This window comes from Erithacus rubecula, assembly GCF_903797595.1.
Source record: "Erithacus rubecula genome assembly, chromosome: 4".
In the NCBI taxonomy this organism is placed as follows: Eukaryota; Metazoa; Chordata; class Aves; order Passeriformes; family Muscicapidae; genus Erithacus; species Erithacus rubecula.
The window spans coordinates 29,959,311-29,973,642 of record NC_136686.1 but is presented as its reverse complement, the minus strand read 5'-3'; the positions used below and the strand labels follow the sequence as shown (position 1 = coordinate 29,973,642).

The window sequence follows — 14,332 nt, the reverse complement described above, 5'->3', positions numbered from 1 at the left end:
CAACAAATTAACACAAAAAATACTCTTGTGCAGAAAGCCAGTGTCAGAATTAATACATTTAATGCTTTTCATCTTGTTATAGCCTGTTTAAAATAATGTTTGTGTTCTTCCAAAAGAATGTTTTGGCCTGTAGATCCCTAACTTACAGGAGACTGATGCAAACAAACACCACTTGCAACATGAAAGACTTGAAATCCATAGGACATTATTTCCACAATATATTCTTGGACTACTGTGTAAATAACAAGCAGATAAAGGAAGTTTCCCCTAGGCCTCTTCTCCTGCCTCATTAGTCCAGCTGTGAAAAATGTCTGCAGGTTTATAATAATAATAAATTGGTAACAGCTTTCTCTAAGCAATAAACTACCATGGTATTTATTATTTTATCCATTCCTGAAGGAGCATGAGAAGGCAGTGAAACAGCAAGCCAGGGTGAATTCCAAGCTCCTGAATTCTGATGGAATAAACTGGAATTTCAAGTAGCTTAGAGCTATTCAGATACACCACAATTTATTACATCTTCTCTGTATCTCAAAGAATGCCAGAGCAAATGTTAGAAATGTTACTAAACTAGACTTTCAAGAGTCACACTACTTAATTCAACACTTTTTAAAAGATTAAAAAGATAAAAGACCTTATAGTCAAACCCTAACAGGCAGTTAACTGAAAGAAGCAAAGCACTGTATCTATGCCAGATGGCCTTTCAGAGGAGAAAGAAACTTTGGTGGTACAGAGCTTCATCTATTGCACCACTTAAAACAATGTGCTTTTGTTTTTTCTGCAGACTTACATTTTGGAGATGAATCCAGGCACAATAAAAGGTGTATTATTTGGTTTTGTGTAAACCTTATGTCATTAACCATGGAAGACACCATTCTGATTGCTTTTAGCCAAAGTGGTTAAAAGTAAAGGGTAAGTTCAAAATTCAGGATAACTGACAGCAGAGCAAGGATCTCTATGCTGACAAAAAAAATACACCTATTAAACCTGCTCCTCCTATGTAGACTGTGAGTGACTGGGAGATCACAGGTCTAGGTGATTTTAGGGAGGTGAGCATTTTGTGTTATGAAGAGCTATGGCCTTAACATGGTTATTTATTAGGGAACAAAACTTTTGTATGTTTCTTTTTGGGGGAATCGTTAATAGGTTGGTTCTATCTTATCAAATTTATTATGTCCATAGTATAGAAATCAAGATCTGAACTACACAACTGCTGCTGAAATGCAAAGAAATTAAAAGACGTGCATAAATTTAGATTAGATATTAGGGAAAAATTCTTCACTACAAGGGTGAAGACTCACCACAACAGGTTGGCCAGAGAAGCTGTTGATGCTTTATCCCTGGAAATGTTCAAGGCAGGTTGGGTGGCTCTTGGAGCAAACTGGTCTAGTGGGAGGTATCCCTGTCCATGGCAGGGGACATGGAACTAGGTGATCTTTGAGGTCTCTTCCAACCCAGACCACCCTGTGATTCTGTGATGGTTCTATGATTGTGACATATCATCAGAGAACTAGGTCAAATGAGCACAGCAAACCAGAGGGATTCATCTTCCCTGTATCTTAACCCTGACCATGCAGGAGGCAGTTTTTGTTCCAAAGAAGGTGGCTTTCACCTGTGTGTCTGCTTCTGCAGCCCAGCTGAGTAAGAAGCCACAGGGCCAGCATGGGGAGGGCACTGGCATTAAGCACAAGAAGTACCATGCTCGTGTTCTTTGGTGCCAATCATACTTTGCAACACCCAGTTCAGAGCACTCAGGAGCTGTGTCCTCCTCTCACACACACAGAAGAATCATCACAGTGCCACTGAGAGCCCAATGCCTACATCTAAGCTCACAGACAAATGTAACCTCAGCTTTAAAAGAGTGATTTCGCAGGGGGACAAGAGACATTTTATTTATCTGCAACCTAGAGTTATTTGTTTTGCTGAGAAAAAAGCAATGAAGCATGGTTTTCTACTTGTTTACTTGGTGTTTGTTTCTTTGGTGCCTGTGATTGACTTACTATTACTCAAGAGGTTTCCCATAGATATGCAAACTCTTGTGAGTGAATTACTTTTAGAAAGCTTGGGGATGAAGTTTAGCCAACAATAATAGTTCCTGTAAATTGTTGCTTCCTGTTTGTGACATGAACATTGTAAATAAACAACAGAAAAAGGGAAAATTTAGCAGAGGAGGAGATGTTCAGGACTGAACACCACTTTGGCCACCTAAGAGCCTGACCCTGTAGGCTATGCTTGCCAAGACCTATAAACACCAGTGTACATTGCAAAATTATTTGTCAGGTCGAGCTTCTCTTGGTCCTGTTCTGTCACTTGGGGTCTAAAATATGAGTGAAGATATCTTTCATGCAATGAAATTGTATGGACTGCTTTCACACATCTTTCATGCAATTAATAAAGTCCTTTTGCTGGGTGTCTACCAGAAGCAAAACATGTCAGGGTGATGTTGTTACTATGTAAAGTAAATAACAACAGTTTATCAAATGGATCATGATCCCTTCAAGAATCTTCTTAATTCTCTTCTCATGATTATGTGCATTTTCCCACTTGGAACCACTTCAGTGAGTAAGTTAATTTATTAGATCAAAGGACTTAACAAAAATTTCTGGTTTTGATCTTGATGTAAGTTGTTAAAGGCATTTGAAAATAAAGATGAACAGCAAGGAATATCACAGCTGCAGTAGAATTTTTACAGAAATTCATGCTGTAGTTGTACATAGTCTTCAATGACATTTTGCTGATGTTCAGCCTAGAAAACTGTATGGCCACAAGCTGTAAAATAGGAGCACTGTTATTGTTGCCAAGAGAAATCAAACTGCTATTTGGAAAGAAGTCACGTTGATATTTTGATGGTAATATTCTTTTTATGTACATAAACTTTATAATGCTGACTGCTTTATTCATGTTTCATTGTTTCAAGAGGTAGACCAGCATTTCTAGAGCTTTTTGCATTTCATGCCAATTCTTTTCAGAAGTTTAAACATTTGAAAAACAGAGCAGTGGCAATTGACACTGCTGAGAAAGCATAGCTCTCCAGGTTCCCAGACTAAAAATAAACAAGTCATATTCAGTAGGAAGTGAGCTCCTTTGTAAATAGGATACAATTGTTTGTGTGCAGGTTCATGAACATTTACTGAAAAGAACAGCATAAGGCATTCAATTTTGAGCAGCTTTCTAACATGTACTCCTGGCATTATGATGATCATGTTTATTTGCAACTGTTGATTTGGTTTGTTGGGGCTTTTTTAATTTTTAACTGTATTATTCCCTTATGAATCAAAAAGGATACCAAGACACCAGAAAAAAAAAAACCCTAAAATATCAGGAGAACTTTTTCACAGCTTTGCTAAGAACAGAAGTCATAAAAGCAAAAGGACCCATCATCCAAGGAGGAACATGCTGTGACTGTTTGGGGTTTTTTCTGACCAGAGACAAACATGTGACTATTTAATTTAATCACTGTAACTTTGCACAAACAGTTTTGTCACCAAAATAGAAATGCCAGACTTTACATTATAATTGTTTTCCCATTATTACTGAACTCTTACCAAGGGTTCCCTGTCCCAGCCTGTTGTACACCCCCTGAACAGCCCCTAAAGTGACTGACCAGTAGATAACATCTTTTTGTGAAGTCTTTTGGAACTTGATAGTAGTAATAATTCATTCCTGTTTCTCTTCTCTCTTAGAAACTCAAGACATTACCCTGTTTCACAGACTCAAGGCACTGATACTCATCGTAAGGTATTACAGGTATCTGAGCCAGTGAAAAAAAGTAAACATTGCATGTTAGTTTAATTCTTTAAATACCAATAAGCCATTTTTTCTATAATCTCAAACCTCACTAAAGAGTATATTCCACAAAGATAGGTATGGAGCTCTTTGGCTGGGATTTCCCTCAGTCTCAGCATTTGGAAGAGCTCATTTTTCTGTAATTTAAAATTGTCTTGATCACATTACTACACTAGGATTTACAGACTGACAACAATCTCAGTGGAGGAAAAAAAAAAAACCCAGGGCAAATTCCAGAGAGGTTAAAAAATATTTTCCCCATTGGCAGTAGGGTACATGTATTTGTAATAAGGTACTCACTCCTTGGGTTAAATATTAACAATGAAATTCAATATCAGTGGTAAAAGCCACCTCTTTGCTTAGAATAAAAGGTGTTTTAAAATGTTGTAAATATTCTTTGTTTCTCAAGGGACACACTACCCCATACACTGTCAGATTTGGTTCATCCCACCTGTTGATCATGGTCTTCACCCAGTCCAGTTAAGTGGAGTTCAAGTACAGTTTAAGTATAGTTGACTTTATTGCAGTGTTATGATCATGAAGAGCTTGCCTGCCAAAGAGGAGATTAATAAAGAATGTCTCTTTAATATGTTTTGCAGGCTTGGCACTTCCTTCCCCAGCTGCAGATCTCATTCCTAGATGTTGTACCATACCCAAGGGGAGGAACATAGCATCACATTCTTCTAGGCTTTCCCAGAATTGGTATTGCTTACGGGAAGTTTAACAAACAGATAAATATATATCCTGGCTCTTAATAATTTGTTTCTGTGTTTTATAGCCAGACTGGAGTATTATCTGACAGAATCATATGTGGGATAAGGTGCAGTAGTTTACTTTTAAAACAGGAGGGTAAAATAAGCAAAAAATTTTGGAAAGTCCCAGTTCATCTCATGGTTTCCTTGTGATTCCTAATATTACTAAATTGCTGAGTGTTTGCTTTCACTGCACAATGAGAAATCAAGAACTGCAGAGCAGTTAATTCCACTTTAAAGCCACATAAACCTTCTTAATGCAAGCAAAAAAATTATGTCAGTTACAGGAATCAATTCCAGGAAGCAATGCTCATACAGGAATTCAGTAGAAGCTGGCTCCTGGAACATGCTCTTCTTTCCCACCCACAGAAAACAGAACCCAGCAGCCCAAATACTCCATCCAGTCTCTCTTACCTCCAGGCACACACAGGTAGAAGCCCTGCTCTCTTTCTCCTCTCCCTTCCCATTCTTTCTCCATGAGACATGCTGATGATCATCCCCCTGTTTACCTCATGCCCATCAGACTTATCCTTCCCAACCACTCCATCATCAGACAGACTTTGGCACTGGAAGCCCAGGAGGCAGTCAGAGCACACCTGTGCAATGTCCCTAGGAAGAAGAATGGAAAGGCATACTGCATCCTGCCCAGCCTTTGGGCACAACATTCCCTGCACAACTACTGGAAGGAGAAGGCAGGGGAACTACCTGCTAGAGAGGCAGCCAAAGGTGTGGAAGGAAGCTTCCAGAATCAGAAGGTCAGCTGGGACCAAGGGCAAGTGTTGAGTCAAATTTTGACTGGACCTCTCCTTTTGGTCACTATGGCATCCCAGGAGGCATTAAAAGCATGAGAGACTGAGATCCTGCTGGGGAGGGCACATGGGGCTCCTCAGGAAACACTGTAAAGTGTTTCTGCCACAGGTGCACAGGCAGCCAGCTGTGATGCCAGTGAGATGCCACACTCCAAAAGTAGCATTCCCAAATGGTGCATTTTAAACACTTAAACTTTTTAACCGTCACCTCCTCAGGGCACACTAGCCAGCAATTCCAAAATATTGGAAGTCAAACAGATAAGGCAGCAGACCAGCTTGGCTGAACAGAGCTCTTCTCTTGGGGAAAATGGTCAAAAAAGGAAGGTGTGTACCCGGTGGAAGCAAGGCCAGGTTACAGGGTGGGCTGGTGCTGGAACAGCTGCCCCTCTATGAGGACAGTGGCTCCAAGGGGAAATGCTCTGGCATGACTGAGCAGACCCACTGTGACAGTCTCAGAAGTCTCTTATTCCTCAGTTTCCCAGTTATGGGCACCAGTCCTAGAAGATGGCCATGTTCAGCCCCCAGGCTTCCTCCTCCACTTTCAGCTCAGAAGCTCTGGACTGTTGGGTTTCATTTGCTGCAAGATTTCTGTCCTCACCCACCAGAACCACTGCCTAAGCCACCCATGATCTGAACTCCCATGTTACAGACCCTTGTCCCTCTTCATCCTAAAGTAATTTCACACAGAGGCACATAGGAAGGCATCCCACCACCACCACTTACATGGTGTCTCTGTCCACTTAGCTTCTCTTAGGACTTCCATATTTCTTTTCACTTACTTGGTGCTCTTGGATGTGAGTGCCAGTATTACAGGCTGACAACATGTGCGCCACATGGAGATTTCTAGGTCATGCCCAAACATGGAATTACTAGGTGAAAATCTGTGAACAGCTTCACAGCCAGGTGTTCTGCATGCATCAACCCCCAACACACGGCCCTGCTAATCACAAAGTGGGACAAACAGTTCCAGAATGCCCGGGAGGACTGAAGGAAGGAGACTTTTGTCCCTTACATAACAAGGTTTCAGTGGTTCCTGTAGCAGCAGGCACCTTGTGCCTGCATTAGTGGCTGCAGGTGAGGGAACTTGGGCGGTGTCTGGTAAGCAGAGGGAGGAGGATCAGTGTCCAAAGTGCAAGAAGTCCCATGTTGGCAGTGAACTCTGACATTACTGAGGTACTGAGTCCATGCTGGGACTGTCAGTCACCTCCAGAGAAGTGTCCAAACAAAACTGAACAAATTCATCTAAGTCCTCATGGACACCAAGCTACTCTAAAAATAGCACAACAATCTGGGTGAGCTTAGCCCTTCCAGTTATTGTTGCTGGTTAGCACAGCAGAGAGAAGGAGAGGAAACACAAGCCTGGCTCAGATTGTGGAGCTGGGCTTGGCTTGTTTTCTTGGTAACACGCAGCTGACTCGGTATCAGGAAACAGCACTGCCCTCAGAACCGAAAGAGAAAGCAGATAACAGATATCTGCACGTGACAAAACAGCCTGTGGTGACAGACAGCAGCCAGCAAGCACCGGCAGCAGGCACAAACTCGCCGGGCTCCTACAGTGGCACCACAGCCCTCGCCAGAGTGTTCCAGCTCCACACCCACCCGATGGGCAGCCCGTAAGTACCCTCCACTGAGACTTCTTTACTGCCACTGGCTTTGGGGAGAGCTGCCAGGAGAAGTGGTGTTGGAGGGTGCAGATGTCTTGGAGGGTCCTTCCCCGCTGTCAGACACTTTAAGGGCAGTTTCCCCCCGTCTGCTCCATTTGCTGCTGGTTGGTTTCTGTTTATCAGCAATCCTTAGCTTGTCGGTGGCCTTTCCTCACCCATGGTTTCTCTGCAGCTAATCCTGCCTGGGGCGGAAAGACAAACCAGTTAGCTGGGGTGGGGAGATGATGAAGGGCCAGGACAGATGTCTTGAAGGAGAAGTGCCATGTCCAAAGCTTGACACTTTCCCATCATTCCTGTACAGCATTTCTCCCCTCAGCAGCTAGGGAGAGGGATGTGGGAAAGCCAGGTTGTCTGGGGGGGCTCTTCAATGCAAAAGGAAATGTCCATTGCCTCGGTCCTTTGCACTCAGCCCCAGTGCAGCGGCACCCAGGGGCTCACAGAGATGCTCATCCCTGCACAGAGACCAGATCCTGTGCCACAGCTGGGTGCCTTCCTGTCCCCTTGCACAGCTGCTCTGCCAGCCTTGCTGGAGGAAGGCACAGCCCCAGCCTGGGAAGGTTGCCCACCTGCCCGTGAGCAGCTGAGGAAAGGGCTGTGCAGTTCCAAAAGCACAGGAGCTGCCTAGGAGCTTTATCTCCCCCACAAAAAGACCTCAGGGGAGACTGACACACAAAGCTCTCCTATGGTGAGACCCAGCATTTCCATCAATGCCAGTCCAGGAACAAGGAGGCTGAATCCAGTCTGGGGCTTGCTGTACCATGTTCAGGTTCCTCTTTTTTGCTCCTTTGAGGATGAGACAGAGTCTCCCATCCAAAGGCATAGACACCACCTTAGAGGCAGCAAGGTTGCTGCTGTCTGGGAAAAACCCAAGCTGTACACTGGTGAGAGCTTTTTCCTGTTTGTCCCTTGCTTCTCAGTCAGGCTGCTGCCAAACCTGCCTCAGTGACGAGCTGCAGAGCTCACTAATGTCCTAGCTGTGGCTGCACTGTGGCAGGGTGCCAGGTCTCAGCCCTCACTGCCAGCCCAGTCACGAGTTCTCTGTCCAGCTGGCACAGGGCCATCCCAGGCATGTTTCTGGTCCTATCAGCCACACGTAGGGACAGGGATTTACCTACTGGGCTTGGCAGATGAGGCAGCAGGAGGCAAAGATGCCAGCAATTTGTCAGTGGAGAGGGACATCACTGGGAAATATATGTCCTTTACACACGTGAGCCTCAAAGCAGAGGAGAGGGCAGAGATGGGCTTTCCCCACATCCCCTTACATGCAGAGATCACTCAGCAGCACAGGGTCTCTGAGGTGGCTGTCCTCCACCCCTGCCGTATGTTATCACAAACCTGATAGCAATTTAGTTCTCCGCCCCCTCTCTGGTAAACTTGTGTAACTAGGACAATTTTTAATAGCTTTTATATTCTATGGATGCCAAGGGAGTGAGCATGAGATGATTGAACAAAAAGCCGTATTTCTACAAGCCTGCCTTCCTTAGGAAACTGGTCCAAAGAAATACGACAGCAAGGGCTGGTGGGTGGGCAGGAGTAGGCTGGGCTGTAGTGGTCCCAGCCCTGAGGTCTAACAAGTCCCTGCAGACCAGATCAGCCAGCCAAGAGCTCCCTCCAAGTGCAGCTTGTTCTTGCTCTGAGGGCAGGACAGCAGGGAGAACAATGAGTGGTGTGAGCCCTGGTGGAACAGGGAGAGGAAGAGCAGCAATGCCTGGGTGCAGGAGACCATGTGAAAGACAGACAAACCAAGGGCAATACTAGGGGCAAGACAAACCACAGTGAAATTACATCTGCCAGAGGTCTCACTGTGCAGCACACTCTGTGCCCAAGCATAGGTATTTTCCTGCTTGCTTGTGTCTTCATTGCAGATTCAGAACAATGGGCATCCTCCATGGGACCTTCCAGTCTCTCCAGAAGCCTGTTGTGAAGAAGCCCTCCAAGGGACACCACAAGAAGTGAGGGAAAAGTGACCAGGGAAGTGGACAGGTTGGAGAAGTTTGGGACTGAGAAGCTTCATCTTTCTGCTCATTAAACAGAGCTGCTCCATTTCCAAGTTTCCAGGGAGACATCAGGAGTGGGAGGGGCATGCTGAAAGGTCTCTAGTCACCAGCACCGCCACCAGGCACCGAGTACACACCGAGTGGAATCTCTCCTGCCACTAAATACTCAGAGGCTGTAGCAAATTCACAATCAGCTTTGGGTGATGGTCTAGGAGGACATCATAGTGTGACATCAGCATATCATAATGTGAGATGTAACATAGTAATTTGTGTCATTATAATCAATATAAACAAGAATACTGAATCCAAAGTAAAGCATAGATGGGAGACACAAGAAAATCTAATGATTTCATTGTATTTGTTTAAATCACTTTGTTGTAAATTGTTGATTTTTTTGTTTTTATGTATTTTTATTATTTTGTCACTATAATCATGAATTGTATCCACTCTTATGTATAAGGAAAATGTGGGCTTGTTTGAACATGAGCAGACCTGTCCCTACTGTTGCCTGTCTGCTAGAAGTGTAACCTGAGAACATGTTCAAGGCTTGTCCAGACCTGGTGGAGGCTTGTAGCCACTGCTGCTGGAGTGCTAGCCAACATGTTTGGGCTTGCTCAGACTTGTACCCCAGCACAGGGGCATGTCACAGCCCACCAAGAAACTGCCTATAAAAGGGGCAGTGACCAGAGGCAAGATGGATGTGTTGGCAGAGCACAGACTCCCCATGTCCCCAGTGCTGCTTTGCCTGTTCCTTATTTACAAATTAATAAGTTGCCTTATTGATTGACCTACCCAATTGTGGTGAGTAATTTATAACAACAGATTTACCAACTATTCTGAACTGAAAGGACTCAGAGTCGAATTTCTACATAAATGGCCCACACAGGATTGACAAATGACAAACCACTGGGTAATAGGTAGTGGAAGGGGACAGTAGAGCCAATATGAACTTCTTGAAGGAAAGTGGCAAATGCTTGTCAGCAGATAAAGTTTGTAAGAAGAAGGAGTTATTTGCAAAGCGTCAAGCCTGAGGCTGGGCTTGCAGCCAAGGTCTCAGAGTCCTGTGTTTATGCCTCGCTGCAGACTTGGGTGCACAGTGCTTCAACGCCATGTGGCTCTGTAGACAGTGATACCCTTTCCTGATGCCACTTCCCTGTTTTTCAGTGTGAAGCAGAAGCCTGCAAGACAGCACTGAGGACAGCACACATTCCAGGGAGAGGAGCAGAACGAGGTTTGCCACCCAGTCTGAGAGGAGCAAGGTGGACGGCAATCACAGGTGTGTCTCAGCAGCACCCACGTCCCTGGGCCTCAGAGGAAGGTGAGTGGCTGCAGGTAGATCAAGGGTGCCTCTCTGAGCTGGGCACCTCTCTGTGCAGGACACTGGTCCCCAGGCAACCAAGACAGAAGAGCTCCATGTCTGCCAGCCTCAGTGGGTAACAGAGCTGCAGGCATTCAGTCCTGCTGGGCTTAACCATCTACAGGCACGCAAGGATCTGCCTGTGGAGCTCAGATGCTGGAAGTGGGTGGTATCACTGGGTCTCCCAGAGCTTTGGAATAAGGGCAGGGAGGCAAGAGGAGCCCTGCAGTTCAGATCCTGTCATGTCTGCACTTCACTTTACTCAGTAGTCCAAAGATCACAAGCGATGTCTGATCTTAACCGAAAGAAAACCATTTTCCCAGAATAGCTCTGAACCCCTACTTCTTTTACTCAATAGTCCAAAGATCACAAAGGATGTCATTTTCTGATAAAAACAGAAAGAAAGGCATTATCCCAGAATAGCTCTTATTCTGCTTCTTACCAAACAGCAGTTTTTCTCTCCTCCTGTCCCTGCAGTTTGCTGACAAATGACTCTTTTCCAGTGAGATCATGGTGCAAAGGGCATGTGTGGGGCTGAGTCATACTCTCCTCCCAGTTCTGGTCCATGCATGGGACATCATTAAACCACCTTTGCTGTGACCAAAAATGCACCAAATACACCCCCTCAACCCACTAACACATGTGCAGTACAGTCCTAGGCAGGACTGAGACACTTCTGTTCTGCTGGCAAGGGGAGTCCCTAGAGCCCAGCCATAAGGCTCAGAGCCCGTCTTGGGAAGGGTGCCATAAGTGACAACAACTGAGGGGCTCCATCTTCCTGTTTTGCAACAGGCATCCCCACAACAGCTTTTACCATGGCAGCAGGAAAGCATGCAGGCACCATGATGGGTCTGCTGCAGCACAGGTGCACTGAGAACCTGCTCCATGTGCTGGTTTTACTGGAGACTGTTGGGACCTTTGCCTTGATGTCCTATGCACTGGTGTACGAAGCTGGAAACCTGGTGAACCTCCCTGACAAACGCATTGGCTTTTACAACTTCTGCCTGTGGAACGACACAGCTGGGGAACTGCAGTGCCTGGACAACCAGCATCTACAGGCAATAGGCATCAGCCTACTGGAAATAGCACTATCCAGGGTTTGTGTGTATACCTGCCTGGTCTTCATCCTCTTCCACCTCGTTTTTGTTTTAACTGTGAATTGCACTGGGCAGAGAGAGGGTTGGAAGATGATCCGCATCATAACCCTCATCAAGATGATAATCCTGTCTGGAGGCCTGGGCATGTTTCTGTCACAAACCTCACAGTGGATTCATCCCTCTGATTTCACTGGAGGCTTCCTGGCACTGCTTGGGACTCAGGCTCTGCTACTGCTCCAGATTCTCACTGCCACTGTGTACCTCAGCTGGGCCAGGTACACACATACGTATCAAAGCTATTTAAATGAGGAGGCTCTGCCCACTAAGATATGACAGTGAAGAAGATGCAAGAGCTGTTGGTAACATGATTTAAAATAGCAGTCCCTAGTAAAAATCTGATTCCCAGTCCGAAGGCTCATGTCAAGCCATGCTCTGGCACACTGCTGTGTGCAGCACTCCTGCATCAAGCTGGCACCAGACACCAACAGCCACAGCACAGAAGCCTCCCAGGTACAACAGCAAGAAACACCCCTCAGTTTGGGGCACAGCATCGAAGTGGCAGCACTTCTGTGCCCCAAAGAGCAGTGAAGGCAGCAGAACCAGCATACAGTGGACACAGCCCTCTGCCCATATGCAGTCTAAGTAAAAAAAGTTGCTAGTATCTCAAAGCATGTGATTAATCTGTAATTAACAAATAAAATGCTGTTATTACCTTTTGCTCTACCATATAACAAAGATAAAGGGAGTTTAAAAGCAGGATCTGCAGATTATGTTTAACTAAGAATTAGCAAATGTTGAGGAAAATGTAATCAAATAGGTAATTTCTTTGTAAGTAGACAGGATATAAATCACTTAAATAAGCAGCCAATCAACAACCTACCTTCAAGGCTGTGAAGAAAGCCATCTAGGACAATACAGAAATAACACCAGAAAGAACCAAGTTTGAAAACAGGATAACAAACTGAGCATGCAACAGTTAGGAAAGTGCAATAAAAGGACAAGTGATGAAGACAATTAAACGACCACCAAAACCCTGAAGGGGTTGTATTAAGCCTTAAAGGACGCTAGATGGCAGGAAAGACTCAATAGTTAACTTATGTTGGTATCATTTTTCAAAATATGTCTTTTATGTTATTATATTGATTGTTAAACTGTTGTTGATGTTGTATTGATACATACAATGTTGACTGTTATATTGATTTGTCTGTGCAGTGAATATGTAACAGCCTTGTAAATAGAAACTGCATTAATTCATGCTTAATTCATGTCATTAATTCATGGCTGGGAGAACTTGTGCAAATAAGGAATGCCTTTTTTAACAGTGATATCCTTTGCTGTTGAGTGAATTTGCTTCAAGGGACATGAGGGTCCATTTTCTCTCTTGCTTCAGCCTTGGTGGGGATGAGGCTGGTGATGCTTTGACCGATTCTTCAATACAGGCTGTCACACCTGGCCTCATGTGGTTTGCTTGTCCCCTTTTTTGGATCAGGAAGAGGATCTGAGTCATATCTTCATCCCTTAGTAGACCTGCAAGCACGCAGCTCTCAGGGCAGCCCCTGCCAGTCTGCTCCTGCACATCTTCCCCATCACTGGGAGGGCTGCTGGAGTCTGGAGGCAAATTCAGCCCCAGGCTCAATGGGAACAGCCTGCCAGGCCCCACTGCAGCTGGGACAGAGGGACCACAAGGACAAAGGAACCCCCAAGGCTGAACCATGACCATGTAGCTCTGCCAGCAAAGGTCCTCCAGGTCAGCAATTCCCTGCTCCCCTCCATGCCCAACAATGACCCACCAAAGGGATACCCACAGAAACCTGAATGTCCTCCTTTAATCTGTCCCAATTAAACATCCCAATCTGGAACCAAATCGCACTGAGCCCAGCACAGTGGGAGAACTGTGTAGCTCCTTCCTTTCCCCCTCTGGCCTCCATGGGTATCCTACACAGGGACACCACAGCAGAGGGATGCACAGCCCCTCCAGGCCCTCCCACTGTTCTCGGGGCCGCGGGAGGAAACACCCTCTTCTCCTGGGAAGCCAGGAGAGATGTTAGCTGAAAAAGATCTCCCTGACGTATTTCAGGGCATCGTCCTCAGAGTCCTCCCCGCCTGTCCTCTCTGCGACAGCACCAGCGCCAGGAGGGGATGGAAGGGCCGGACCGCGGTCAGCGCCTCCATCCGCGCTGCCCGTGCTTCCAGGAGCCTCGTTCGGTGTGGGAGGGAGCTCCTGCTCCTCTTCGTTCCGGGAGCGGGCCTTCTCCTCATCTTCCTCGCACTGCAGGTTCTGAGCAGAGGGAGAACAACAAGCAGCGGCCGTGCGTGACTTCCCGCCGGGAGCAGCCCGGGGACACGCAGGGCAGCGCAGCCCCGTGAGCCGGGCCCCGCCAGGCCCCGCGGCTCTGCCGGCAGCGCCCGGCATTGTGCACAGCCTGCAGCGCCGCCGGGCAGAGGGCAGGGGGCCGGGAAAGCCATGCGGGACCCGCCCAGAGAGCCGCGGGCAGCAGCGCTCCCCGCCGCCCTCCGGAGCCCCGTCCCCGCCCCGCGGCTGCCGACTCACCTCGGCCAGGACCGCCAGGGCCACCTCCACCAGCTCCGCCTCGTTCATGCAGTACAGCGCCGCGGGCCTGGGCAGGGCACAGGGTACGCTCAGCCCGGGGCTCGCCCTCCCGCCCGCGGCCCAGCGCTCCCCGCCCCAGCGCTACCTGCGCCCCGCCGCCCGCCGCCGCCCGGGCCTGGGGGACGGGGCCGCCGCCCGCTCGTCGCCCGCCGCCCCCATCCAGGCCGGGAGCTGCCGCCGCCGCCCGCCCGCCGCCATGCCGGGGGCGGTGCCGCCTTCCGCCGGGGCTGGTCCCTCGGCCGAGCGGGGCTGCCGGGCG

At 47.0% G+C, this 14,332-nt stretch overlaps 2 protein-coding genes and 1 long non-coding RNA gene across 7 annotated transcripts; 2 read left to right on the top strand and 1 right to left on the bottom strand.

Annotated features, from left to right (window-relative positions):
• The first annotated feature begins 1,557 nt into the window (after positions 1 to 1,557).
• LOC306801462 lies at positions 1,558 to 6,237 on the top strand. The gene is made up of 3 exons (XR_013774096.1): positions 1,558 to 1,641; positions 3,684 to 3,782; positions 4,386 to 6,237. It is a non-coding gene; the product is annotated as an uncharacterized lncRNA (long non-coding RNA).
• Positions 6,238 to 6,803: 566 nt separating this feature from the next.
• TMEM140 (transmembrane protein 140) lies at positions 6,804 to 12,714 on the top strand. 4 transcript variants are annotated; one of them, XM_079304558.1, is made up of 4 exons: positions 6,804 to 6,960; positions 8,877 to 8,994; positions 10,173 to 10,284; positions 11,158 to 12,714. In XM_079304558.1, exon 4 carries the CDS (start codon positions 11,181 to 11,183, stop codon positions 11,793 to 11,795), a length of 615 nt encoding a protein of 204 aa, XP_079160684.1. In that variant the 5' UTR covers positions 6,804 to 6,960; positions 8,877 to 8,994; positions 10,173 to 10,284; positions 11,158 to 11,180; the 3' UTR covers positions 11,796 to 12,714. The 4 variants fall into 4 exon arrangements, with proteins under 4 accessions (XP_079160684.1, XP_079160681.1, XP_079160683.1 ...); XM_079304555.1 differs by having other exon boundaries at positions 10,173 to 10,326; XM_079304557.1 differs by lacking the exon at positions 6,804 to 6,960 and having other exon boundaries at positions 7,070 to 8,994; positions 10,173 to 10,326.
• A 768-nt stretch (positions 12,715 to 13,482) lies between these two features.
• Positions 13,483 to 14,314, bottom strand: CYREN (cell cycle regulator of NHEJ). Of its 2 annotated transcripts, none has more exons than XM_079304619.1 (3): positions 14,159 to 14,314; positions 14,014 to 14,080; positions 13,483 to 13,731 (listed from the first exon to the last, which is right to left on the bottom strand). In XM_079304619.1, exons 1-3 carry the CDS (start codon positions 14,269 to 14,271, stop codon positions 13,507 to 13,509), a joined length of 405 nt encoding a protein of 134 aa, XP_079160745.1. In that variant the 5' UTR covers positions 14,272 to 14,314; the 3' UTR covers positions 13,483 to 13,506. The 2 variants fall into 2 exon arrangements, with proteins under 2 accessions (XP_079160745.1, XP_079160744.1); XM_079304618.1 differs by having other exon boundaries at positions 13,483 to 13,740; positions 14,159 to 14,312.
• Positions 14,315 to 14,332: the final 18 nt, after the last annotated feature.

Excerpts from the sequence above, each read along its gene's own strand:
- TMEM140 (XM_079304558.1), top strand. The coding sequence starts at position 11,181 with ATGGCAGCAGGAAAGCATGCAGGCACCATGATGGGTCTGCTGCAGCAC.
- CYREN (XM_079304618.1), bottom strand. The coding sequence starts at position 14,271 with ATGGCGGCGGGCGGGCGGCGGCGGCAGCTCCCGGCCTGGATGGGGGCG. Across the intron at positions 14,081-14,158 it reads CGGCGGGCGGCGGGGCGCAG|GCCCGCGGCGCTGTACTGCA; the intron begins GTAGCGCTGGGG and ends TGCCCTGCCCAG. Across the intron at positions 13,741-14,013 it reads CCCTGGCGGTCCTGGCCGAG|AACCTGCAGTGCGAGGAAGA; the intron begins GTGAGTCGGCAG and ends CCCTCTGCTCAG.